The sequence below is a fragment of the Lipophrys pholis genome (assembly GCF_963383615.2).
Source record: "Lipophrys pholis genome assembly, chromosome: 1".
In the NCBI taxonomy this organism is placed as follows: Eukaryota; Metazoa; Chordata; class Actinopteri; order Blenniiformes; family Blenniidae; genus Lipophrys; species Lipophrys pholis.
Genome location: NC_137635.1, coordinates 3,094,928 through 3,121,400, shown reverse-complemented (window position 1 = coordinate 3,121,400; position 26,473 = coordinate 3,094,928). Strand labels below are relative to the sequence as shown.

The window sequence follows — 26,473 nt, the reverse complement described above, 5'->3', positions numbered from 1 at the left end:
CAATGTAGCCTCATGAAAGCCAACAGTATTGCACAATATTTGAAAATATCAAAATATTAAATTACACATTTTTAGCTACAAACACGGACACAAATCTCAGTAAATACATATAGACAGCCAACCCTGTTTAAAACAAATATAATCCCAACTGAATACATCAAAATATATGCACCCATTTCTTTTTCAGATTCACCAATAATGATTGTGATAATATGCCCAATATAAACGGTAATTTCCCACATTTTATAATAATAATAATAATAATAATAATAATAATAATAATAATAATAATAATAATAATAATAATAAATATTGGGTTCACTGATTCTACAAAATATACAAAATTATTGGATTTGTCTACAGTGAATGACTAATTAAAAACGTTTTGTACAGTGTTTTGAGCGTTAAACAGGCCTCAGCAGAGGGACTGGGTGAGAATAGTACATGTGGTGGGGAAAAGCCAGGAGGGACTGGCCGCCTGCTGAGTTTGTGACGGAACCCCCGCTCGTTTCGGGGGCTCCGTTCTCGTGATAAAGTATGGGGACCCGCACAATCCTCTGCGCCGCGGCGTGACTCAGGTTGGCCGCCTCCAGCTCGGCGGCCAGCTGCCTTTTCCACTTATTCCTGCGGTTCTGGAACCAGATCTTGACCTGCGTCTCGGTGAGGTGCAGCGACGCGGCCAGGCCTGCGCGCTCCGAGCTGCTCAGGTAGCGCTTGATGTCGAAGGTGGACTCCAGCTGGAACACCTGACTCCTGGAAAACACCGTGCGCGTCTTCTTCTTCCGACACGGCTTCTTCTCCGAGTCCAACTCGTCCGTTTTCCTCCTCCACTCGTCCTCCTCCGGGTCTAGCTCTTTCTTTGGCTCCTCCGCGTCACTCTCGTCCAGCGCGACGTCTTCATCCGCGCTCTCCTCTTTGGCGTCTTGGTCACTTTTGGGGAAATCCGGGGAGCGTCTTTCCGGAGCCGGCGAGCTTTCTCTTAGGCTGACCTTCTCAGAGCCTGCAGAAAATTGTATTTAACCGCGAATCAATCATTTGATTATGACATGTTTACAATCAGTGTGTTGATTTTAAATGCGCTCTCATATTCAGAATTGAAATTGTGATATTTAATTTCAGATTTATGGCCACAAATCCCTCAAAACTGACATTTCCAAAAACACAAATTAACTTTTGTTGTGACTAAATCAAAAAGTGTTGCTCAAGATTAAAAATATCTTAAAAATATTTTTACCTCCAGTCCTAAAATGCGTCCCGAGCGTGTACGGGTACCACCAGGTAGAAGCTCTTTCTAAATACTGCGCGGATAGTCCGAGTCTCTGTGCTGGCAGCTCAAACCGAGGGAAAGATAAGTCGCCTAGCCGAGAAAATAGGGTGCCCTCAAAAACTCCTTTGGGTGAACCGAGGAGGGTTTTCTGCTTGGTGGGTTTGTCCTCAATATTCAGCAGGTTCTTTATGGAGAACGGAGAGTCTTTAGTTGGTTGGCGAGTCTCCTGCGTGTCAGAGTCCGCCATCACCCCTCACTGTCCGATATAAATCACCATCAACAATCTATCAAGAGACGAAAAAACTTTTTTAAAAAAATGTATAGATGTTGGTTTAAAACAACTGTAATGGTCTTTCCAAGCTGCGGCCGGCTCCTTGGCGATGGGAGAGAAAAGCGCGCACCTCGTCAAAGTTTCCCCGGATTGAAATGATGAAATAAAAGTGCCATCCGAGTTAAAACGCGCTCGGTCTCTGCTATTGGGCAGGTACAATAGCAAATGGGATTTGAGATGAAACCGTGAGGGGCTGTGACAAGAATAGACTCCCATAGAAAAAGGCAGCGCAAGCGTTTTGGCTGCGGGCGGAACGGTGCGCACCCACTTATCATCCAATTAGATTAAAGAGGGAAATGTTTTCGGGGTGTTTGGGGGCGTCCACGCGCCACAATCACCTGTCGGTAAATTGAATTAATAATCCGGAGATAATCACGCTCAAAGGTGGAGCTATGCATCTCGCTTATCATACAAATTGCGCATATTTTATTCAAGAACAAGTTTCATATAAATATCAAGACTTTCTTGCGGAAGAGAGATATAAAAATTATTGATTCGTTTTTTTTTTATTTCATGTTCCTTTTTGGCCATTTTGTCTCTTTATTGTAAGATAACTCTGTTGTACTTGTAGCAGGAGACCAATGTAGTGCGCGTTTCACCTGGACCAGATCTCATTGACCGCCGTGTAATTTCATTAGTGGGGAAATGCTACAGGCAAACGTCAAATTGAATGCTTACCGTCGTGATAAAGTCTTTTTACATCGGCTTTGTACAAAAGCCTGCAAACCCACGGGGGCAGCCGGTGATCCACTGCACCAGGATGACAACAGTCTCCAAAGCATGCAACAGTACAAACTCAGGGGATTGAATCAGTTTGGATGATGAGTATGAGATGATAAAACAAACAAAGATGAGGAAGTAGATGGAGTTCGCCTTTAGAGGGACGTTGCTTTTCGGGTTATTTAAAATCAGGGTGATGAAATAGAAGAAGGGGGGGTTTGTTCGAGGGCGTGTGGCGCGTAAGAATGAAAGGACATGACATGAAAGACAAGCAATAATTATATAAATACAATGCAAACCAGTACATCGTTTTATTTAGGATGAACGATATAATGCAGATTAAATGAAATGCAAGATTTACATGTCAGAGAATTTACAAAAATGTTTTATTTATTTAAGTGAAATTCACGACAATAGGCAATATATTGCCTATGAATATGTCAATCAGTCATAAAATGGGAGTTTAGGTATTAGTGACATTACTATTTTGTTGTGTTTGGTGAGGTAATGACCCCCCCACCCAAACCCTGCTCTAAAAATAATGACTTATAACCGATATGAGGTTGTACTAAAACCATCTGCTCCAAATATAATGTCCTCTCTGACTTCAAAATAAACAAACTGAATAATATTGAAGCGGTTATAAAACAATACCTAAACACTAATGTGGACAGCATATCCACTGTGATGGGGTTTTTCTCTTTTTGGTAATTTTGTATTGTGATTAAATTTAGTAGGAAACAAAAATGACACAAGGTGGATTTAAGTTGCGTCATCTCCATCAAACTGGGAACATATGCAGAGAACTAATCAGACAAATTGAATTTGCTCAACCTACAAATATGCAGCCTGTCCTTTTAGCTCATGGAGCGCTCTCCAGCTCCAAAGGACAACATGGTGTTGTGTGAACAGCTACTTGAATCTCTGCATAATTAGAGGTCTCACCGCTGTGTTAAAGATGGGGGCGGAGAAAGAGGCAGCGCGAGCTGCCTTTTTTTTTTTTCTTTTTTTTTTTCCCAAGGCAAAGTGAAAAACAGATAGCTGTGTTTTCATCTGATTATGCTCATTAAACAGACGATCTGCATGAGTCAGGGTGGACAAGAGGGGAAATCAAAGTACACTCAATCATTGATGCCAACACAGGCCTGCGTTGTTTCGTTGGGGTAATCAAGTGCTTTTGGAATTATGCTTCCCGGAAGCTCTTCTGTCATGGAGCTGATCTATGAATATTGTTTTATGTTTTAGGTTTAAGAATCATTTTCAACCCGTCATGTTCCCTCCACAGTGTTACCAAAATATTGTCCTTATATCCGGATTATTCAGACCATCTTGGTGGGATGACTAGTACTGATAAGTAACGATTAAACTCTACATATTACCACTGCTGTTCTCACTAGAGATCAAAAAGAATACTCACAAAACATATGTGAAAGATTTATTTATGATTTATTAAGATTTACATTGTCTTGTAGGATATCCTGTAAGTGGTGTGTTGAGTAAATGTATTGCTATAGAGATTTTCAACATATCCATCTCTTCAGAGCTGGTGAACCTGCCCTCTGCTTTCAAATTAAAACGACCTCTCCACTTGCATTTGACTGCTGTTAATGTTATGGATTTATATCATTTCACACCTCTTCATAAATACCAAGCACTGTGAATGAATTGTGGCTTTTTACTAAACTTGCATCTCCAAAAATGAACCGTTTTTTTTTTTTTTGTAAAACGGTTGTAGATAATCATTCACGCAGCACTAATGTGTAAAATAAGGTCGTTTAACCGGGAAATGTAATCAAGCGCACATACAAAATGATCAATGACTTAATTATGAAAGGCAGCGTCTCTTCTTCTGTAGCACCTACATAATCTAATTCATATAACATATCACTAGAGGTGACAGGCTGTTAAAAAGACATAATTGACGCCTCTTTCGCTGAAAGGTTGCCTCAAACAAATGTCAAAGGAAATACTGCCACCTAGCGGGGAAACCGGATATACCATCACACAAACAGAAGCTTCACTTGATTGCAGCAATCATATTTAATACTAATAATCTTTTCCAGGTAGTGGCTTGGTGTGTTACCAAAACAATGCCACACAGCAATATTGAGAAAAAAAATAATAAACTGGATTGCAGTAACAGATTTTCGGAAGGCACTCAAACATCTGAAAGAATTACAATCTCTCTAATGTCACAATATGTCAACTAGAAGAAAAACAATGGTAGATAAAGGTGCTAAAAGGTATACAAATCAACAAAGACTGGACATTTACAACAAGTGGCAGAGGGAGAGTTGGACATAAAACGTGTGAAATGTAACCACAATATCAGTAACGATGAAATAATGTTAGCAGGTTTATAACAACATGATATCTGTTGATGATTAGAGGTCTGGAATCCTTACAACCGAAAGCTTGTGTGGAGTCACAATATACTTTTCTTTTAACTAAATATTATGAAATATGAATACTTAGTGGGAACCACTGGCACTTTTCAAAGTTTCTAACGGTTTAGCCTTGTAGCCTCCTTCCTTTCAACTTGTGTTTGCAAACTTTTCTCAACTCGTCACTCAGGAAAAGCGGCACAGTTGGAGCTGAAAGCAAAAGACATTTCATAAAACCGTTTTCATCTATGAGTTCAATTTGTTCAGTGCGGTCTGGGGTTGGAAAATTCCACAATGATGTGTGTATTAAATGACGTAACATTCATTCAATGTCACAATTGTCACCTCAAATTGCAGGATAAGAGTCTCTTGGGTAAATTGCTGACTTTGCAACAAAGTTTAAAAAAAAAAAAAACTACTTTATTTACATTAGACATCAATTTGATGAAAGCCAGAGGGCGCTGCGACAGAGATGAGTTGACAAGAGATTTCAGGGCCCAGAAAACGGAGTGTAGAGAGTTTGTGGGGTCAGTTTGTGACATCACTACTTTGACAAGTGTTTATTCTCATATGATGGCGTTAAAACATTGTTTAAGAAATAGATGGTGGAAATTTCTGCCATTGTGATTAAAATGTTGGGAGATCAAGTTGGAATACTGCAACTCAGACAACAACAGAAGAGATGGTGCGTCGTACTGAGGCAAGAAGGCGGTTATAATCCACTCATGAATGAGTACCAACTAAGAGGCTGACAGCTGATACAGTGTGCATCAATGCAATGTTGGGTTACATATCTGTAATTGTGCATTTCACACAGAAACCAACTTGACATAACAAAGTGCCAGGCGGTTTCAGTAGTCGTACTCCTTGTCAATAAACTTGGCCATAGTGGAAAGCTGGACATTCGTTGTCCCCTCGTAAATGGTGCCTGCACAAAGAAACAAAACATTAGAAGGAATTCCTGCAGCACAAGACAACATTCAATTTGTTAAATTCCTCCAAGCGGTGCATTAATCTGCAGCTTTCACCACCAAGAGGACGAGGAGGTTTATTATCCCTTTCCGTCTGCCAGTCCTGCAGCTGGAGAAACCGGGGAGTCCAAATGGCGGCGATGACAGAAAGGGGACATTTTGCGCAGGCAGCGTCTTTGGCTGCACGCTGCTATAATGGCACTCTGAGTGGGGTCCGGCCGGGGAATTCCTGGAGAGTCTGATTACAGCTCCGACTAACAGGGCTTCTCCCCGCCCCACTGTGGTCCAATCACACACAACTACACCTGACCTTCACGGGGGAGAGTCCTTTTCCCAGGGCAGTTACACAAACTACATATTGTCTCAACGACATCGACCCAAACTCAAGCCTGAACGTGTGAAACGATGCAAAGGAGCCCGTGTTTACGGACTCATAGTACAATTGTTGTGTGGAGCTCACCAATTTTACAATCTCTGTAGTATTTCTCTACAGGATAGTCTTTTGTGAAGCCGACTCCTCCCATCCATTCGATGCATTTTGAAGTAGTCAGGGTTGCAACCTGTAAATGGAAACAAAAGATCAGACAATACGGTGACAAAAGGCATCAGAGGAATGACATAAAACAGTGTATATACATTGACATGGGTGGGGGGAAAAAAAAACCCTATTAACAACTGTTAAAATATCCAAATATTGTCATCTTACTCGAGAGTCAGCGAATCAGGTAAAAGCTCACCTCGGCACTGAAATATTTAGCCATGCAGGCCTCTTTAATGAACGGCCTCCCTGCTTCTTTCAGACGAGCAGCGTTGTACGTCAGCAGCCGGGCAGCTTCAATCTGTGTTGCTACGTGGGCTATTTGGTGCTGCATGCCCTGGAAAGTGCAACGGAGCGGAGCATCGTTAGAAATAACTGAACAGTAGACTCATGAGACGATCATTAGGAGGGAAGTGGAAACCTGGAAGTCAAAGATGCGCTTCCCAAACTGCACTCTCTGTCTGGTGTATGGGATGGTGTGGTCAAAGCAGCCCTGTGACAGTCCGACCATCTGGAACCGGGACAAACAGGATCGGTACAACAAACAGTTCCGTCTTCGACATACTTTAAACACGTCTGATGGTTTTACCTGAGCTGCAATTCCAATCCTGCCCTCATTTAACATTCCGATGGCATACTTGTACCCGTGGCCGATCTCACCTAAGATGTTCGTCTCTGGTACCTGTAACAGAGAGCAGGCAGTTGGTAAAAGAACAGTGAGGTACGGATTCAGCCGCCGTTAGTTTGATGCCGTTCACAGTATTTGGAGTCACCTTGACATTGTCCAGGTTCAGAGGGCAGGTGGAAGATGCACGCAGGCCAAGCTTGTTTTCCTTCTTGCAAATCTCGAGCCCCTCAGTGTCGCCGTCAACAATAAAGCAGGTAATGCCTCTGTATCCCTGCCCCCCAAAAAACAAACATTCTCATTATAACAATTATTGCTGACAGTTTCAGGTGAACATAACTGGGTATTACAAGAAGTGTGGAGTCAGTGCGGTCATATATATATATATATATATATATATATATATATATACACTCCAGTCATGTCTATAATTGTTACCCGTATTAGATATTCTGTAAATTAGGTCTGAACTCTAACCAGCAAATCATCAATCGGTTTATAAGTTCTATATTTATATTCAACCAAACTGATGTTTAAAACTTGATTTTTGGGGTGAAATCCAGTTTGCAGTACGAAATAGAGTTGATTCTCCAATTGTAAAATGTCCGATTAAAACTGAAACAATTCCAAGAAATACTGAAGCGGTTCAGATTTAATGACCGTGTTGTGACCCGATTTTAAAAGCCACAAGTTGAATAATTAGTAGAATCCTAGAATTAGAACATGATACTCACAGCAGAAGGATCCACATTGGCCATCACTAGGAACACGCCCGCATGCTCTGCATTACTGATCCACATCTTGGAGCCGTTTATTATGTAATAGTCCTTGTGTTTTTCGGCACGCGTCTTCAGAGCGAAAGCGTCACTCCCCGATTCTGCTTCAGAGAGGCAGAAGCTCCCAACCTGTTACACATAAGAAAAACAAACCCCCTAATCGTGTGATTGCTTCAGTCACAGGAGTCTATGTCGGGAGAAGGTGGGATGACTCACCATGTCAGTGGACAGTCGGTTGAGATACTTCTCTTTCTGAGCTGGGTCACCCAGTTTGGCAAGCAGCGTGTTGATCAGTGTGTTCTGGATGTCACAGAGCACAGCCACAGAGGGGTCCACCTTCGCCAGCTCTTCAATGACGAGGATGGAGGAGAAGAACGTGGAGCCAGTGCCACCATATTCTGGGTCAATTTCAATGCCCATGAGCTGTGAAACGAAAAGAATCAAGAGTGAATTCAAGGGAAATAAATGTGTTGTAATGACATCTAATGCTCTGTCACGAGACAAGGTATTACATACACCCTGTTCGAAGAGGGATTTGATCACTTCATCGGGCATGGAAGAATTCTCATCCATCTTGGACACATGTGGAGCGATGCACTCCTGTGCATACTTCTTTACTATGAAACAAGACAAACGCTCAGTGTCGGAGAGATGTATTTCTCAGCCTTCGGCAGCAACTTAAAACGGGATTTCCTGCTCACCTGCGTCCCTCATCATGGTCTCCTCCTCAGAGTAAGTCTGCAGTGGAGGGAAGGAGACTCCTCTAGCCTCATCTGCAGAAACGTCTGGGGCAGATCTGGTGGAGCTGCTTCTCCATCCAGCCTGACGTGATGCCCATGGCCGAGAGATCTGTCTGAAGGACTGGGAAGCAACAGAAAAACATGTATCGCTGCTCTACGGAACCTGCCTGACGCTGTTTTCAAGTTTTAGCATGATTAGCAGCATTAGCATCTTGCGTAACTCAAGGATAAATAACTTCCCTTGTCGGGAAAGAGTGCCGACGTGCTTGTAAATATCATCCTAACGCTACAGATAAAGATGACAATAAAGTCACTCTCACCTTCGAGAGAATCCGAACCAAAGGAGCAGCAGCCATGATGGTTGTTACAAAATGTTTACATAACCATAGAAATACACACGAGACGCCGCGCAGCCTGTTTCCGCCCACCGCTCCGATACGTCAGAGCGGCCGCCATCTTGTGAGGGGCAAGTCTGACCCGTCAGCCTAAACAAGTCCTTGTGACAGCGATGTGTTTTCTGAAAAAAAACCACGCAAATATACATTTACATGACTGTGAAGAATCATTGCTTTCATTTTTGATTTATTAAATAAAAAAATATTTCATTTATTTAATGTAGCATAGTTATAGAAAGTAATGAGAGGAAATGTTAAGAGTTAAGAGCAGCAACATGATGGAGCCCATGACAAAAATATGCAAAAGCATTTATTTACACACAATGTGACATTTATGTACAATGAACATGTACATAAGTACAAAACTTTTTTGTGTAACAAATCTTTATTTTTTTTTTAACATATTTACTTATTATACTTGCATTTATTTTGACATAGTTACCTTTAACATTACATAGAACATAAGTGTAACATATTTACGTATTTATTTATTGTTACACATTTATCTATTATTACATATTATTTGACATATTCTCTTTCAGCTCTTCATTTATTAGATTTTTCACTCTCAGTTCCTCCAGAAGACCACACACTGTGCTCTTTGCCCTCCGTTCTCCATCGTTGGCATTCCTTTTCTTTCTTTTCAGACTCTCCACCTCGGCCATGGCTTCACTGAGTCTGGCTTTCAAAGACAGTACTTCCTACTGGGATCAGGCTGAGGTTCTCCTGCTGTAACAGGCGGGGAACCGTACACTGACTGGTTCTGAGCAACTAATTTCTTTTGAAATGTAATATTCCACACACTGTACATGTCTCTGTACATAACGCCCACCGCTTGTTCTCTGGTTTTTAACAACCACGTTACAGACATTACCGCCACCTGTCGGACTGGAGCAGAAACAACAGCTTCATAGAGGTAATCAAATAAAATAAGCTTTGACAATCTAGTTTGGATAAAATTTGTAATTCTAAAGTTGAAAACATCATGTCTGTAATGTTTGGTATTATTAAAACATTGATTATATGTCTTCTGAAAGTTATTTAACCGAAACCTAAAGTGAGAGTTTTTCGCCAGATGGTCAGTGAAGGCAACAGTTGCGTTTCGGGACCAAATCGTTAACCGGAAACAGTTCAGTGTTTCGGAGTAACTGGTTTCCATGTTAACTGGTGACAAACGCCCTTTAACGTTCGTTGTTCTTGCTGCTAGTAACAGCGTATGCTAAAAATCTGACACAAATCAGTAGTTGTTCTGGCGTACGCCGTCTAAACGCATTTACAGTAAGTTTCGAAGTGTCTGTCGTACCTTTTGAATGCGGCAACCACGGCCGCCAGAGGACGTTGGTCACCACTTAACATGGAAACAAGTTTATCCAAAACACCGTCACTGGTTCACCAGGTAACGATTTTAACTAATAAACTCACTGCACAGCCTCTTCTGTTTGCATGACTGTTAATGTAATCTGTCGCTGACAGGTAAGATGCTAGACTGCTATTTCTTTATCCATACGTGTCTAAAATGAGAATCGAGTATTTACATGACGTTAGCACTGATGCTAATGGCTAATCTCGAATATGTTTTGTTACAAACTCCGTGTGCTAACATTAGCCGCAGGAGGGTAACAGCTGTCAGCTGTCGAAGCTGGATTTGTCCCTTGCTCACTCTTTATATCTGGACTTCTTTCAGGTTCAGCTGAGAAGAAGAAACATGGAAGAAGTAAAGTCTGAGCCGGTTGATTTTGTGAAGGAATTCCAGGAGTACCTGACCCAGCAGACCCAGCATGTCAACATGATTTCAGGCTCAGTTTGTGGGGAGAAGGAGGCGCCAGAGCCGTATCAAGCCGGTGGGAATCACACACGGTGGCTGTCTGGTATATCTTGTGGGGGAAGTACGACGATTCGAATTGTGTTGTGTTTGTAGTCGCCCCAAGGTGTGAGCAGAACGGCCTGGATCCCCCCTCGGTGGAGGTGAGCCTGTCGGTGGAGGATGGGCCAGACGTTCAGGTGGACGGCCTGGAGAGGACCTGCGACGGGAAGTACAAGTGTAGCTACTGCAGCTATGCCAACAAGGGCATGGCTCGTCTGATTGAGCACATACGCATCCACACAGGTCAGTTATCCTGCTTGGATACTGGGGGGGGGGGGGGACTTCAATATGGAGATGTGGGGAAATAAAAGTTCTCTTGAATTGTGTGCACGTTCAAGTCAAACTAGTCACACTTTAAACACTAATCAAACAAACAAAAGGCCTGCAGACCCTGACTAAATTGGACAAATTAAGAGTAAATGGGGATCTTCCCAGCATTTTCACCTTTACCTCCTTCAGAGGTTCGTGGCCATCCCAGACGAACAATGACAATCGTGGCGATAATTTTGTTATCGGTGGTCCTACATCTCACCGTGAGACAGGTATAAGGACAAAGACAACCTGCAATAAAATTTTAGTATTTGTCAGAAATTTGGGGTGATTGTGGACTGCAGTTACAACCTACGTCAACTAAGCAACCAATAGAAATGCAGTATGAAATGACAAACTGGTCAGCGCTACACTCAAATAGATGCTTTGCAGCAACAATGGAACAACGTGTCAAAAAAAAAGGAATGTGGGATGTAAACAATCAAAAACCTTTGGGGGATTTCTCTCCAAGCACATGAATGCTACTAGGGCGAGGGCTCTGTTTATGTTTTGCTCGTTTCTTTTTTGTGAATGGATAGTGCACATGGATGACGTTTTAATTTTGCGCAATCGCGTCGACTCGCGTGCATCGTAAGCTACGATTCAGTAGGTGTTTTCATCTGTACGCAGCAAACTTAATGTTGTACGGTGTAGCTCGCTGTGAACTTACAAGACTGTTAAAATCGCACCGTGTGTCGCAAACATTAAGCCCATCCATCGACTCCTAGTCTGTCTAAATACTGATTTAAAACAGGTGTATTGCAGTTATAGACCGACGGAGGAGATAAACCTTTAACATGGCAGAACTGCCTGTTATTGTAAAATGGAGTTTATAATGTCTACGTCTAGTTCTCCAATTACTTGTTGAAATCATTAATATTTCCTCCACCAGGAGAAAAGCCTCACCGCTGCCAGCTGTGCCCCTTTGCCTCTGCCTACGAGCGCCACCTGGAAGCCCACATGCGCTCGCACACGGGAGAGAAGCCGTACAAGTGTGACCTCTGCACTTTTCGATGTAGCGACCGCAGCAACCTGTCGCATCACCGCCGGCGCCGCCACAAGCTCCTGCCGACCAGAGTCATGCGCTCCCCTTTTACTAATAAGAGAGTGCTGAGCTCTTTGCAGAAGAGGACAGGCTCGCTTGGTTTCAGCCGGCGGCTCCTCATCAATTTCAATCCTTCGTCGATGGTCATGCCAAAGTCCGATTACTTGACTGAGCTGTCTCACAAGGGCCACCATTCAAATGGCGGTGAGTATAAGAACCCTCCCAGGGTGGATGAGAACGAATCTCACATCAGGAGTGTGAATGGCTTGACTTTTAAGAACCCACTGGATCAACTATCGACCCTCGCCGGCCAGTTGGCCGACCTTCACCCAGAGTCCCAGGCTCCTGCGTCCCCAGACAGCGAGTCCCTCAGAGAAGAGAAGCCCATCCTCATACATCACATCTCCAGTGAACAGGTGGCGTGTTTAAACGGAGCGCCGGGATCTCCTAGCTCCGGCAACCACGCTTGCAGTCCGGTTCCTGGCCTGGACTTTGAGAACAGCATGAACCCTCTCACAGCCAGTGTCAGCAACAGCCAGCCAAGCACACCCACCGCCGCGCTGACAGCCCCGGACGAGCAGCTCCTACAGAAATGTCAGCACTGTGATATTCGCTTCTCTGACAATATTCTCTACACCATCCACATGGGCTGCCATGGCTATGAACATCCTTTCCAGTGCAACATCTGTGGTCACATGTGCATGGACAAGTACGATTTTGCCTGCCATTTCGCCCGTGGCCAACATAAGCAGTGAATGTTTTTGCAACATTTACACATCTGACTCGAGATGTTATTTATATGTGAAAAGAGCACATTTTAATGGTTTCTTACAGCACACCATTTTTTAAGAGTACAATCAGGAGCTAGACTACTGCTCTCTATACGACTCCTAACTTGAATAATTTTTCCACTTTCGCTGTGAATGTGCAAACCCGCTGCACAGTGGTTAGAACTCTTGTGCCATAATGGGAAGGTCTCTGTGTCGTCAGCTGAGTTTGGCTCCCAAGTTGGATGAAGAAAATGTACGGATGGATTTAAAAATGCACTAAAACCTCTTGTGACAGCTGCCTTCTCCAAGGATATCACCATTAGCAAACTCCTTCTCACCAGTGTTATTTGTCAATGCAGATACAGATTTTGTTTAAGACACTCCGTGCTTTTTTAACTTACACTTTACATGACATGTCACAACCGGAGTTTCACCACTATTGAAACGTACCCAGCTTTGTTTTCGCGGTGAGGCTGTCCGGTTTGTGTATTCACACACAGAAGATTCTTTCTTACTGGAAGTATCTGGAGAAACTTAAGCAGGACGTTTCACATCAAATAACAAATCTAATTGAAATGGTTTGCTGTTCATTATTTATACCTGTCGTCTTGGCTACAGTGATAACCACATCTATCATATTCTAGCAACATCTCAGTGTTTTACTCTATTTTATTAACTCTTGTGCTTTTTAAAAAAAAAAACTAAGGTGTCTCATAATTTTGTGGCACTATATATATGTTTGTAGTACTAAAGCACACGTTGCTGTTGCTATATAACGTTTTGGGGTGGAACTGTCGCACCGTTACGTGTAATATAAAGTAATCCTACTTTGCAATTAATTTATGTTGTTGGCTTTTAATTTATAAATCAGTATGAAATTGATCCAGTTTATGTAAATCCTGGCCAAAAGTAAAAGATTTAATTGGCGCCTCAACTAGTTTGTATGTTATGGTCCTAAATTGGCCATAAAAAGTAATCGTTTTCTTAATTGCTGAATCCTATATTGTACTGTTTGCAGGAAAAGTGTGTCGATATTCAAGTGCATTTTGAAGACTTTTTAAAATGTTTCTTTCAGTTCATTATTTCATAAATAAAACTGGAAAAAAAAGATCCCGTTTGAGTTTGTTTTAATGTGTCAGTGGTGCTGCAGTATGGTGAAAATGATTGCAATCATTGCATTTGGCATTCACTTTAATGTCATTTGTATGATTTGTATTAAAAAGTCATTTGTGATTGTTGATGATTCTCGATAGAATTTCCTTTCTTTTGTCATCAAAAATGGCCACTGCTCTTTTCACCACAAGTTCCACATCAATGTCCTCTTCCTCCATGAAAGGCACTTCTTCCAGGATTTGTGTCCGCAGGTTTTGGAGAAATGTTGCTTTGGTCTCATTCAGCTGAGTAGCCAAAGTCCTCATGTGGTCAGAAGAGAGACGAGTTTCTAAAAAGGAAACAAAACAATATTGGAGGTCAGCTGTGAAATTGCGCCGCGTTCCATCAGACGTGAAGCATTCTTAACCTCTTGCAGTCTTCATGGCTTCAGAGATTAAGCGTCGACTGGCCTGGTCAGCCTGGTGGATCACACTGGTGGCACATTTCAATCGGTCGGCTTCCTGCAACACACAAACACACACTTTTGTAGATTGTACGTCAACCGTCGTGTGTAACGGACTTCATTTGTCGCACCTTTTGGTCAGTGTTCTCCTCAGCTGGACTCAGCGGGTTCCTTAGTGCAGAGGAGATCAGATCCATCACCTTTTTACTGAGGATGAAAGAGAATTTTTTTTTAAAAATCGGACGTATGTATATGAGCTCTATTAGTGTGAATAGTCCAACTCTCTTACACGTCACATTCAGATAAACTCTCAGTCGTGTTCAATGAAATGCTCTGCTTCTCCCACGGGTTCTTTTGTGGATTTGGAGGCTCCAAACGCTTTACCATATCCACTATCACTTCAGTGGGGACTGGAGTGGTCCTGTTCTGGTTTCTGCTGATGCACGACTCCAAATCGCACTGGAGATACACTTGGCAGAAACCCAGTGAACCTGCAGCAACACCCAACAATCTTCAACCACCTGGAATATCAGAATAAACACAATCTTTGCCGGCCAAAAGCAGCACTTACACTTTCTTGCAAGCTGGCAGACTTCGTATCTCATGCTTGGATAGTAGAAGTTGTCGTCCAGCAGAAAGAGAAGAGGGGCTCGCTCTTCGCTCGAACCTTCAGGACGGAGCAAAGCTTTAATGCAGTGCTTCCAGGCGTCGACGTTGATCCGAGAGCTGCTCGGTTGTTCTGCCATCACTTCCACAGGCTGCCTCAAGACCTGCTCCAGACACTGCAACACTGCTTGCCTGTGGAGCTTCCACTCGCTGTGCTGCAGAGAGGAAATTTGACCGTCTGTAAAATGTTTGAATAAGAAATGAAGCTAATGCATGCTGTGAATTTATTAAAAAGCCATTGATATTCATATGTTCAATATTACGAACATAAGCATCAGGGTGGCCTTTTATGTTCTGCCCTTTATTTGCCACGTTATAGACATAATTAGAAAATGTTAGTTTCTGTAATTTACAATGTCGATTATCATAAAACATATTTACATATAAATTTAATATATGTACTGCATATATGTATTCATATACATTTTATAAGTTTCACCCGAAATCTAAATATCCCCAACTTTTTGTGAGTAATGTCATGAAAGAAACTGCATCCCAAAATATCTGGACTAGGATCAGGTGTTTTTCCAGAATATTTGATTTAATCAGAAGACATCACGTTTCACAGAAAGTGTGTGAAACGAAGTGAAGAAAAGAAACGCAGGTGAGCTGTTAACTCTTCACCATGTCCTCCAGTTTGCCTCCGTCCTCCACTGCCAGGGTCCTAAAAGCCCGATCAGGGATCAGGTGGTCGTACTGCACCGCAGCGGCTCTCCACCCGCGCTGTGCGGCGGCACCGAGCAGCCCGAGAGCCAGAGAGGACTTCCCGGCTGCAGGCAGCCCGCAGAGGACACACAGGCACCCCGGAGCCCTGTCGACTATCACCGTCCCAGCTGCTGTTGCCATGTGCAACCAGAGAGCTTTAAAAAACTCAGCTGTTGAAGGCTCATGCCGCACTCAGTTGTCGTGTTTACTTCCGCGTTACAGGGAATCACGTGACACTCGACGACACTCTACATTGGCGTACGGAAGCTCAATTCAAACAATCTTTATTTATTAAGCGCACCTCTTTGCCATCGCACCCAAAGTGATGTACAATACAAATTTAGATAAATACAGATATAGAATTTTTGACACAGTGCACTTATTAATGTCCATTACTGTTCTGTTGTGTGCAATGTATATATTATTCATTTATTCAGTGCATTATCAATATAATCTCTAGTATATTTATAATCACAAACATTATCAACCAAGAATGTAAAATATCGTCACGTTATCTTTTAATATATAATTTTTACTGTTCTTTTATATATTTACCATTCATATTCTATTGCTACTTTTTTTTTGTATTATCGTCCACTTGTTGCAGCAACAATGCAAATTTACCCAATGTGGGACAAAAAAGGATTATTTTGTTATGTCTGCGTTGCGCATGCCCATCTTCATGCCACATTTTGTTCGAGGCCAAATAGTTGTTTTTTTTCACATTTAAATATATTATTGTTATTGTTAACAGACGCTGGAATCAATTGTGATTGACGAGCTTAACTTTTACTCTGATAGAGGGTTTTAAATTCAAATGTGATTATTTTTAAAATCTGCAAATGTTGGACAAAAGCTTATTTTTCCATTTTGATTATGCTACATTTATGACAAAATCCAAGTTATATATATATATATTATCTTTTATAATTTACAAAATTCTACTTGCCCTCGATTTGTCTCAAAACAGAAGCAGAGAGACTGAAAACATGCCGGACACTCAGTAACTACATTATAAATATTGCCAAAACGTTGACAAATCTAGAAGGGCTGGCTGGATCACAAACTGATTTTGAATTGACAGTGACTCATCGACCTTATATTCAATTACTTTAGTTTCAAAATGTACTTGTTTAAATGACAAAATGCTTTGAGCAGGTGAAAATACCTAAAGAGCCCAACAAACAAAGCACAACTTTTTTTGTATTTTTGCTCCATCTGTTTTTCACTTTATTCTACAAGTCAATTTAAAATCACAATTTGCAAAAAGGGGAGTCCCCCGCCTAGCTCAGTTGGTAGAGCATGAGACTCACAATCTCAGGGGTAGTGGTTTCGTGTCCCATGCCGGGCGTCACCTTCCCGTGGGCTCACCACCTGCAGGAAGGTTCTTAATAGGTGCATTGTGATCTGGGTGACGGTGCTCAGACTGTCACCCCCTCAAAACGGATAAGTGGAAGAAAATGAATGAATGAATACAGAACAAAAGAGGTTCAAGGAGTGTCAAACAAAACTGGTTTTCATTCATTAGTTACCAGGTCCATACCTGCGACAGGTTTACCAAGCCCAGGAGCACAAATAGTGATTAAAGTAATTATTTTCTTTGAACAGTTAAACACCTGTGAGTGTTTCATCCAATAAATCAAATAGGAGAGGATGACAAAAGCGCATCACAAGTGCCATGTATATTCAAACAACTTAATCACAAGCAAAAACCCAACTCCTCCAAAACACTGTTTTGCATTGCAACTCCATCTGAAGTTTGTTCCTATGGTAACCTTACTAAATCAAAAAGTAATTTAAAAAATAACTTTAATGCCCATTTCTTACAACATATTCTTATCAAATCTTAATTAACATTCATTTGAAACTCAAATAATTATTATTTTTTTAATACTTGGAAATATTTATTTATAAAATACAAAACCTGTACTTTGTTCTTTCTTGTTTTTACATGCATGTGGAATTTTAAAGCTTAAAACATATATATTTCAATAAATATTAAGAAGTCTCCTCCACCCCATAATACAGCAAACATATAAAAAAAAAATGCTGACACTAAATAATGACCTTATGATGTGTGCAGCGTCTTAAAATACAATCGTGAGCTGCATTAAATGTCACAGATTTGCAATCCCATTTCAATCAAATGGGAGGCCGTCTGGGTGGGATTGGTTTCGGCACTCCGGGTCCCTGAACCCGAGGTGGTGGGTTCGGAGCAGGATCATTCGCGGCTGTGCTCCAGTAGTCCAGTTCTCCATACCTGAAAATGATAAATCACGACGAAAGTCAGTTGAAAATCAGTTACATAGGGTTGCTTGTGCAATGAATGCTTTAGTGTGTGAATGAAAACCAAGATAAATCAATTCATACTCAGTATCAGGATGCGAGGGGATCGTAGGTGGCATTTGATGGAGCTAGAATATAAAAAAAAAAAATAAAGCATGTTAAAATCCATTTTGAAAAATATACTTAAAACTCAGCTTGTTCTCTTTCCTCCTTATTGGGTCCAACTGTATTTTCCCCAGCATAAAACACATTTTTCTGTCTTCAATACGGTGCTCACTGTTGAATGCTAAACAAACATGCTTACATCAGGTCCTGGAGTGGGTGTTTGAACGTTGGTGTTTGACTGTTGATTCACATTTCTGTTTTGAGACCTGAAAAGGGACAACTCGTTTCAAACTTACTTAAAAAAATAAATTGTAAATTAACTTACAGCTAAAATCAATCAGCAAATATATTTTCAGGATGAGTCGATGCTTACTTCATTTTTCTTTTCATGCAAGGGTCGAAGGACTCTCGCCTAAAGAAGTAGAGCATTACCACAGTGACAAGGATCACAACAGGAACTACCAACAGGAAGAAGATCAGCAGACCATTCCTGAGTGAATAATCTGTGGTGAAAAGATCAGATGTGCATTAGGAATATTACTAGACATTTAAATTGATGTTAACACCTTATAGTTGGCTAACTTTTTTATCAGTGACTTATATTCTTTTGTACCATTAAAAAACACACACAATAGAATATTCATAGGATTTGAGCTTGATCAAAACTTTCCTAGGCCAAAACAAAGTCACAAAGTAGGGCAAATACTAACACATACAGCCAGCAGAGGTTGAAAACTGTAGTGTTACTCAAAAGCAAGTAACACTACAGTTGTTGAAAATAATGAAGTTAATGTCCAAAGTACTCTTCTCCAAAAATAGACAATTGATACATTTTATCTATTAAAAAACATTTATCCAACATAAAATACCACATTTCTATATTTATTCAATCTATCAATAATTAATTCAAAATGTATCACTATATATTCTACTGTGTAAATTAGACTTAAGTGGAAGAAGAGTTACATACTAGAAAAGTAACTTCCAATATTCCTTAATTACAGTAAGTTTGTTACCTTTACCTCTTGAGAGCAACACTATGAATGGCTAATTTCCTGATAGTTTCAGCCATACAATCTTCCACAAGATTAAAAGTGTATTTGCTGGTGCCTTCCCATATGTGTTTTTAATGTTTCCCTAATTAGCACCATTCAATTTTGAAAAAAAACCCCTGCATTTTCAAAGAGTGTCTGAGTTGTTCTACGTTCGTACTCCTGAAATCTCCATCGATTTAAACCTACCTATGGTTGCCACACCGCTGTTTATGCTCCCACCTCGCCCTGGGTTGGCACAGGTGGGAGGCCCCCATCCATTGTCGCAGTGGCAGTTTCCTTGATCATTACACACCTGTGGGGTGGGGTGGGGGGTCAGGCCTATATTTAAGACTGATGATGAGAGATCAGAGAAAAAACAAAACACAAAGTGTGTAATTACCCCTCGGCCGTTGCAGGTAGTCTGAGCGTCACAATCCAAATCGGGCAGAATTGCAGAAGCATTCACACAGTGAAAGTCCAGACAGACCTGAAAGATAAATTGAAAACATGTTTTAATACATGAAAATTAGACTAAAGATCCCAATTAATGTATTTATTTTCATAGTCTTGTCAGTGAAATCTGCTAGGGAACAAATTAAGTCACATTAATTCCCATTGACAGTTCTCTGAGATACAGCCATATAAAAAAAAAAAAAAGTTCCCCTCATAAGTCTCTGCTCACCTTTCCTTCGGCACATGGACTGCCAGGCTTAACGTAGGCAGGATCAAGCACGTCTGGGCCCAAGTGGAAGTCTGCATTAACACAAGTTGCTCCTTGAATTATCTGGATAGCAACTTGGGCTCCAGGAGGGGGGTTATTCACATCCACATTAGTGCACTGCACCTTTCCACACATGGCATCTCTGCGGCACAGGTTCAAAATCAACAGTGAGTTTTTACAATTAAATATTGCAGGGGGAAAAAAAGCTAATTTATTTTTTGACTTACGTACTCCTTTGCCTAAACTAACAATTAGATGGTGTGGTGAGGGATCTTACCACTACACAACTGCTGCAGTTATTCTATCCCAAATATATCACCATTTTCTCCCTGGATTAGACGACTTCTATTATACCCGCAAGTAAATTTGGAACACGCGGTGAATAAAAACCAGAATACTTACGCTACTGCACATTTTATGTAAGCTCCACTGCTGGTGATTCCACAGTTTCCAAAGAGATTCCCTAAAGTATTTGCATGGCTGAAACAAATGTCATCCGCCTTTGTTGCAGGATCTGCTCAAAACAGAAATCATATTAAAAAAAAAAAAAAAAAAAAAAAGGAGAAAATGTCAAGAATAGCCTGCACGTTTATCTCTAAAATCTGGTGGCGTTCAGGCTGATATGTTCTACTTTTCATGTTAATTACACAGATTGGAGTAATAAGTATTCCAGTTATATAGGCAGGATAAATACAACCAAGATTGACCCGAGAGGACAAATCCTGAACTTTCCTGAAGTGCTATAATTCAATTCACCTGGTGCAAAGAGCTGCTTGCACTGGTAATCATATGTCTGGCAGCGACCTTCATAGCAGGTTGCGGCGTTGTTTTCACAGGGCAGACCATCCATGACGTAGTAGTCTTCAGGACAAAATGAACTTTTGCCGTCGCAGTACTCGGGGAGATCACAGGTGTTGGCAGACTTTCTGCACGGCGTTCCAGGAACGAGCAACTGAAATAAAAACACACATTTGTCAATGTTACCCTTTGTGGAAAAATGTACTCGGCTCATTTAGTTGTGAGTAATGTGTTTATAACCGATTGTATACCTGACAGTTGTTGCAGCAGGCTCCATCAGCACAGGTGGCCCCGGATGTAAATGTACACGTGTTGGCATCACAACATCTATTGTTGCACTCCTGTTGTGAACAGAAGAAGCATTAAAAAAGGCCAAGGGTCAAATCTGAAGTCTGCACACAACGAGAACAATTTCACCAAACTTCTTTAAGATGTATATCTAAATGAACAAACACTGTACATCACCTTACAGCGGAATCTTGTATCATTCCTTTATTTGAACACAACCTGACCTTAATTCTAAATTAAACAACAATATAGCATTAATTTTTTCTCATTTCCAGAGTGAGAGACTTTGTCTGACGAGCAGCGCTCTACCTCTGGTTTGCCACAGTCGCATTCCTCTCCTACATCCAGGCGGCCATTGCCACATTCAGCTTTGTCAAACACATCTGATGGGGAGGGTGGGTTTCTCAGACACGCCCCTCCTCCACGAATAATAAGCCTCTCAAAGTCGTCATCGCTGCAGCTGCTGAATGTGGTGGAACCACTACAGTGTCACAGAACAAATATTTCAAATGTTAAAAATCAGGAAACACCGACAACAATTTTCAGCTGCATTTATTCAACATGTGTTCCTTGTATTCCACATGAGAGCAATTAAAACATATAAAGTTATATAAATGAAGTACGAGGCTATATGTGGAAAACATTTACCTTGCAGTCGCTGCCATGATGCAGGCCCCTCCGTCACACCGGCAACGATCTGGGTCGTGATTCATGCCCAGATTATGGCCCATCTCATGAGCCACCACAGTGGAAGCATAGACCAAGTTGTCATTATCGAACTGTATCAAATAAAAATCATTGTTTTTAAAATAACGACGACAAAAAAACACCAAAAAACCTAATAGTCGAGCATATTTCAAGAAACAATCAAACTAAACATAAATTATACAAGGAACTTTGGTGGAGTGGGTCATCTTCCAACCCAAACAATGGCTGTTTCATCCCCCATTTCACCATGATCACATGTCAAAGCGTCCTTAGGCAAGGCACACATTTTGAGTGTGTGCTTTAATAAAAGGTTTTAATTAAATGGTGTGCATGATAAATTAATCCAAAAAGTATTCTGAGCATACCAACACTTACATTTCTATATTTAAGAAGACATATCCCCATATAATTGCCAGATGTAACAGAGTGTTCTAAATGTGAACTCAGACATTATAAGGCAAATAAACCTGAAGAAATTTGCCTCGTCATGGAGTGTCATCCGACCACATTCAAGTCTGACCTGTTAGACTGGAGAGTGTGCTGTTCATAGCCTGACAGCGTGAGATGCACGTGTACGGCATGCCATGAATAATTAAACTGGCATCAGTTTCTGCGCAAAAGCTCATCCTGCCATGTCAACATGGAGTTGGCTGGTATGGGAAACAAAAGGAAGTTGAACTAACCACATTGATTCCTCCAGAAGTAGCTACCGAGCAGACGGCTCCCACAAAGGCCATGCCAAGTACACCTCCATCATACCGTGGCCGACCACTGACAAACAAATGGTTGACAAAGAGGTTAAGCCACAGGTTTGATTCTACATTTCAGCCTGTGTACTTTCTGCAAAACAAAGATTACTTACACGATGAGCTGACCAACGTCATGTCTGATTTTTGGTAACAGAGTACTTTTCCTCCACTTGACAAACCTCCCCAACACATCGCCTGCGGAGCCGTCCACACTAAAAGGATTGTCGTCCTTGAAAATCTCCACCCCCACGAGCACAATGCGGATGTTCAACGGCTTGTAGTACTAAACCACAAAGTGAAAAAAAAAAACAGAGGATCAATACAGAATGAAACAAAAGTTTGAATCAAGCATATTTTATTTTACAAACCACTTTGAATCTCACCCCATCCAGTAGATTTGCCATTGCCACCATCTCATCTCGTACTGCCGTCTCATTTTGTTTCTTGAAATTATACTGGAAATAATAATTAAGAAAAGAAAAAAAAAAAATGCAAATAAGCAGTTGATTTCAATATTGTAAGCTGTATTGTATTTAATTGACTGCAGACTGAAGGACATAAAAAGGAATTTAAATCTGTAAGAACATTTTTCAAATATTAGTCAGGAAGGTAAAAGTATTACCTCATGTACTCACCCTCATGTTATCAACAACCAGAACCAACTCCACGTAGCTGGTTTGTGGTAAACTGCGTCTTTCCTGTTGGACAAATAAAACATTGTAGAACAAGAATTTGTCATTCAGGATTACATCCTTCTTTTTTTGGAAACAGTTCACATTTCAAATGTGCAAAAGAAACGTTAGTGAGAATCCTCGCCCGCAGTAGAGAAGTCAGCGACTGGCCGGGCTCAAAGGGTTCATGGCTTGGCGTTGTTGCAGCATCGTTTACAACCCCACAAGTGACGGGCTCTGACTGAACATCTTTCAGGAGGTACAGAAGATGGTCATTGGAGGCAGAATGGGGCACAGGCTCAAGTGCATAGGTCTCATTTCTGAGGACGATCACACCCCTATAGAGAGGTAATGAGGAGTAGATAAATCACGATATAAATCTTCTGACTCTACTGAAGCAGACACGTGGCTCTGTGAAGCTGCAGCAAATTCATTGACCATCTTGCTGAGGGAATGTAAGACAGAGCTACACTCGGTAGATTGAAAAAAGAGCAAATATTTAACATACAACACTTCTCAGTGAAGTCTAATCAGTGTCACAGCTTCATGTAATTACTTAAAACAAAGTATAAGACTAGTCTGTTCTGCTGCTGCCCTTTACTGGGACAGCGAACTGCAACTTCTATTGTAGACTTTAATGACAAAAATACAGGATGCCTGTCCTGGCGCAACCTTTCGAACCCAGGTTCCCCACGCCCAGTGTCAACACCGAACCTGTTTCTAAGACAAACTAAACAGTCAAACTGATTTTTCAAGCAAAACTTGTGAAATTCACCCGTTAAGAATCAGCATCAAAATTACTGACTCCCATCTATTAGATAAGCAGAATCAATCTATTAAACTGGAATGAGAGAGGGATGTCCAAACCTGAGACCAGAACATGTGCTCACTGCCACTAATGACTTCTCATATCCTTCAACTTCTCCATGGTAATAGCACTGCATCTGAAAGAAGTTAAAAATAAAGTTTAGAGGTTGACTTTTAAAAAATGTGAATGTATATATATATATATATATATATTACTACCCTCAATAATAGGTATAAACTTACATGTTTCCATGGATGTGATGAGTTACTGGTAGAGTCAGATGAATACTGAAGAAATTTGGGGTGCAGAAAATCTCTGGCAGGAAGGAAAAAAAGACAGGATGTTTAATCTGAAGCATGAACAGTGAGTCAAGTTGATGCCAGAATTATCCACCTCTACACATACCTGTTCTTCTTTAAATGAAGAATGTGATTTCTGTCGTTTATGTTGAGTGAATATGATATCTGATCATCATATTTCTGTAAAAAACAAACAAAAAACTCCCCAATTTTTATCGGTATTGGATAAAATATCAACACATAATAAAATGACATAATTAAAATAGGTATCTACCTCTTTCAGTTTGGACGTGTTGATGCTCCGTGCTGCTCTCTGAATCACATGAGGATTCACAATGGAGTACTTCGAAAGCTGTTCTGTTAATCTACCCAAAACGTCTAGGGGAAAAAAAAAAAAGAAGAATGGTAAACACAAAACAAACTAAATACTTTTCGATGATTTTCACGAAGTAAATCAGCGACTTCTTTTGTTAAGATACACACACCACACGCACACATCGACTTATCCCATATACGTGTCTCACCCGTGTTTTCAGCCCCATTTATGAAAAACCACAAGAAAAAAAGGCAGAGAGTGTATTTTCGGTCCATCATCGTTGTTAAAGTATCAAGATTGTCTTCCCATTTGGAATAAGCAAACGCCTAAAGAGTTACTTCCTCCTCCTGTCGCCAAGTGTATTTTTGATGGGCGTGGCCAATAACAGGTGCAGTGAGGGGGCAGGAAAGAAGCAGTGCCCTTGGGCCTCATTTATAAAGCTTGCTTACGCGCAAAACGGGCCCTGGAAGATGCGCACGCGACTTCCCACGCAACGTTTGTGATCTACTGTATAAAAATAAAGTTACCGGTACGCAAACTTTGAACATTGCGCACGCACATTTTGAAGACGGGGAACCAGACAACGCTGATTGTGAGGTGGAGAACTGAAGCCAGATTCATCGCATACATTTAATAGCTTCACATATCAGACTTACAGATCCACGTAAGCATAAACAGTCAAGCTACAGTGGTATAGATGCGTTTCTTTGGTGGAACATTACTACTGAATCAGCAGCACGATATTCACATGTCAAACTTTCATCTTCAAATGATACAGAGCGGTGGATAGAACTGATTGATTAGCAATTGTGACAACGTGTGTCACAATCAGTCTAATTTCAGAGTAAGCACATAAATAGCACGGTGACAGCCGTGCGTAAAGCGCCGGTGTCGTGCAAAACCGGATTCCCGTCCAGTGATGGGAGCGCACACTGACTGGCTGTCGCTGGGGACGTCTGCTCTGTTCCAGCTGCTTTTTATTAGGATTTACAGCTATAACGTACAAATATACTAAACTGTATGTACACGGTAACAACTAAAGTGAGTCTCTGGGAAAGTCTCGTGCAAAAAAACAAAAAAACAAAAATTGCAATTGAGATGATTTACCAATGGGTTACATGTAAAATAGATTTTCTCGTCACCCACGGCCTCCAACTCTCGAGTGACTGAGGATAAAACAGTCCACTGAGCCTTTTTTACAAGTCCCTGTTCAAATATTTAATTAAGACATTAAATAAACAGATAAGACAGAACTTTATCGGTCCGCTGTGTCTTCACCAAAATGTCCCATTCCCTCTCCGACACTCTGACACACACGCTGGCCGTCACAACCATAAACATAAACACGTATGCATATGTACATGTACATATATATGTACATATACATGTATATGTCTATGGTCACAACCATGGGGGCTGTTTTGGGGTCCAGTAGTGAGCTCTGGTGCTGCCTTCCATTATGACACGCTCCTCTGTATTTTATTAGTGATTACACTTCTGTGACCACCAAATAATATCATTCTCCTGACCTCCACCTCCTCCATGACTATTTTGCTCTCCGTAAAATTCCTTTTCTTCGTCCTTTCTGTCAGGATTTAACGTCAAATGCCTGCGATCAACAGGCTGAATGAGAGGCAAGAATTTTGACGAGGCACTTTGCATTGACCATTTATGGTAGAAAGTGGGCGTGTTGAGGGCGGGACATGAGATGCTCAACTTTCCATGTAGACTGATCTTTAAAAGGAAAGTGCATTCAGGTGTGCATACGCACGGTTTTATAGATCCGATTTTTTCGGGGGGCGACATTTTCTGCTTTTGGGCGCACGTACATTTTTAGAAGGAATTCTACGCAAGGTTTTATAAATGAGGCCCCTGTTTATTAACCATTCACTCATCATAAGACACTACAGGCTTCATTTTACTGTTAACCAACAGTGAAACAGCTATTTGACTTTTGTGGATCAAAATGAATATACTGTTAATAAGATTTCTTCCTTCTTAATTGTAATATTCGATCATTTTATTACAT

The 26,473-nt window shown here is 41.1% G+C and overlaps 5 protein-coding genes across 6 annotated transcripts; 1 reads left to right on the top strand and 4 right to left on the bottom strand.

Annotated features, from left to right (window-relative positions):
* Positions 1 to 404: 404 nt before the first annotated feature.
* hmx3b (H6 family homeobox 3b) lies at positions 405 to 1,514 on the bottom strand (the record flags this gene model as incomplete). The annotated part of the gene is made up of 2 exons (XM_080483698.1): positions 405 to 1,000; positions 1,235 to 1,514. 2 exons carry the CDS (start codon positions 1,512 to 1,514, stop codon positions 405 to 407), a joined length of 876 nt encoding a protein of 291 aa, XP_080339824.1.
* A 2,226-nt stretch (positions 1,515 to 3,740) lies between these two features.
* acadsb (acyl-CoA dehydrogenase short/branched chain) lies at positions 3,741 to 8,777 on the bottom strand. Its single transcript, XM_080483618.1, has 11 exons — positions 8,673 to 8,777; positions 8,314 to 8,473; positions 8,129 to 8,229; positions 7,829 to 8,035; positions 7,571 to 7,741; positions 6,985 to 7,110; positions 6,801 to 6,893; positions 6,633 to 6,722; positions 6,411 to 6,548; positions 6,134 to 6,233; positions 3,741 to 5,630 (listed from the first exon to the last, which is right to left on the bottom strand). The coding sequence occupies exons 1-11, from the start codon at positions 8,706 to 8,708 to the stop codon at positions 5,554 to 5,556; spliced, it is 1,299 nt and encodes a 432-aa protein (XP_080339744.1). The 5' UTR covers positions 8,709 to 8,777; the 3' UTR covers positions 3,741 to 5,553.
* Positions 8,778 to 9,875: 1,098 nt separating this feature from the next.
* Positions 9,876 to 13,973, top strand: LOC308122031 (zinc finger protein Pegasus-like). Of its 2 annotated transcripts, none has more exons than XM_080483630.1 (4): positions 9,876 to 10,143; positions 10,432 to 10,588; positions 10,666 to 10,854; positions 11,813 to 13,835. In XM_080483630.1, the coding sequence occupies exons 1-4, from the start codon at positions 10,102 to 10,104 to the stop codon at positions 12,718 to 12,720; spliced, it is 1,296 nt and encodes a 431-aa protein (XP_080339756.1). In that variant the 5' UTR covers positions 9,876 to 10,101; the 3' UTR covers positions 12,721 to 13,835. The 2 variants fall into 2 exon arrangements, with proteins under 2 accessions (XP_080339756.1, XP_080339757.1); XM_080483631.1 differs by having other exon boundaries at positions 10,134 to 10,220; positions 11,813 to 13,973.
* Positions 13,847 to 15,896, bottom strand: pstk (phosphoseryl-tRNA kinase). Its single transcript, XM_080483652.1, has 6 exons — positions 15,581 to 15,896; positions 14,862 to 15,111; positions 14,580 to 14,781; positions 14,422 to 14,497; positions 14,255 to 14,348; positions 13,847 to 14,176 (listed from the first exon to the last, which is right to left on the bottom strand). The coding sequence occupies exons 1-6, from the start codon at positions 15,800 to 15,802 to the stop codon at positions 13,959 to 13,961; spliced, it is 1,062 nt and encodes a 353-aa protein (XP_080339778.1). The 5' UTR covers positions 15,803 to 15,896; the 3' UTR covers positions 13,847 to 13,958.
* A 976-nt stretch (positions 15,897 to 16,872) lies between these two features.
* On the bottom strand, positions 16,873 to 24,796 carry adam9b (ADAM metallopeptidase domain 9b). Its single transcript, XM_080483593.1, has 22 exons — positions 24,653 to 24,796; positions 24,403 to 24,506; positions 24,235 to 24,308; positions 24,072 to 24,144; positions 23,889 to 23,965; positions 23,167 to 23,359; positions 22,986 to 23,048; positions 22,734 to 22,805; positions 22,464 to 22,633; positions 22,285 to 22,372; positions 21,542 to 21,672; positions 21,203 to 21,374; positions 20,857 to 20,946; positions 20,564 to 20,759; positions 20,210 to 20,321; positions 19,769 to 19,949; positions 19,487 to 19,573; positions 19,294 to 19,399; positions 18,426 to 18,555; positions 18,252 to 18,318; positions 18,032 to 18,075; positions 16,873 to 17,921 (listed from the first exon to the last, which is right to left on the bottom strand). The coding sequence occupies exons 1-22, from the start codon at positions 24,720 to 24,722 to the stop codon at positions 17,804 to 17,806; spliced, it is 2,418 nt and encodes an 805-aa protein (XP_080339719.1). The 5' UTR covers positions 24,723 to 24,796; the 3' UTR covers positions 16,873 to 17,803.
* Positions 24,797 to 26,473: the final 1,677 nt, after the last annotated feature.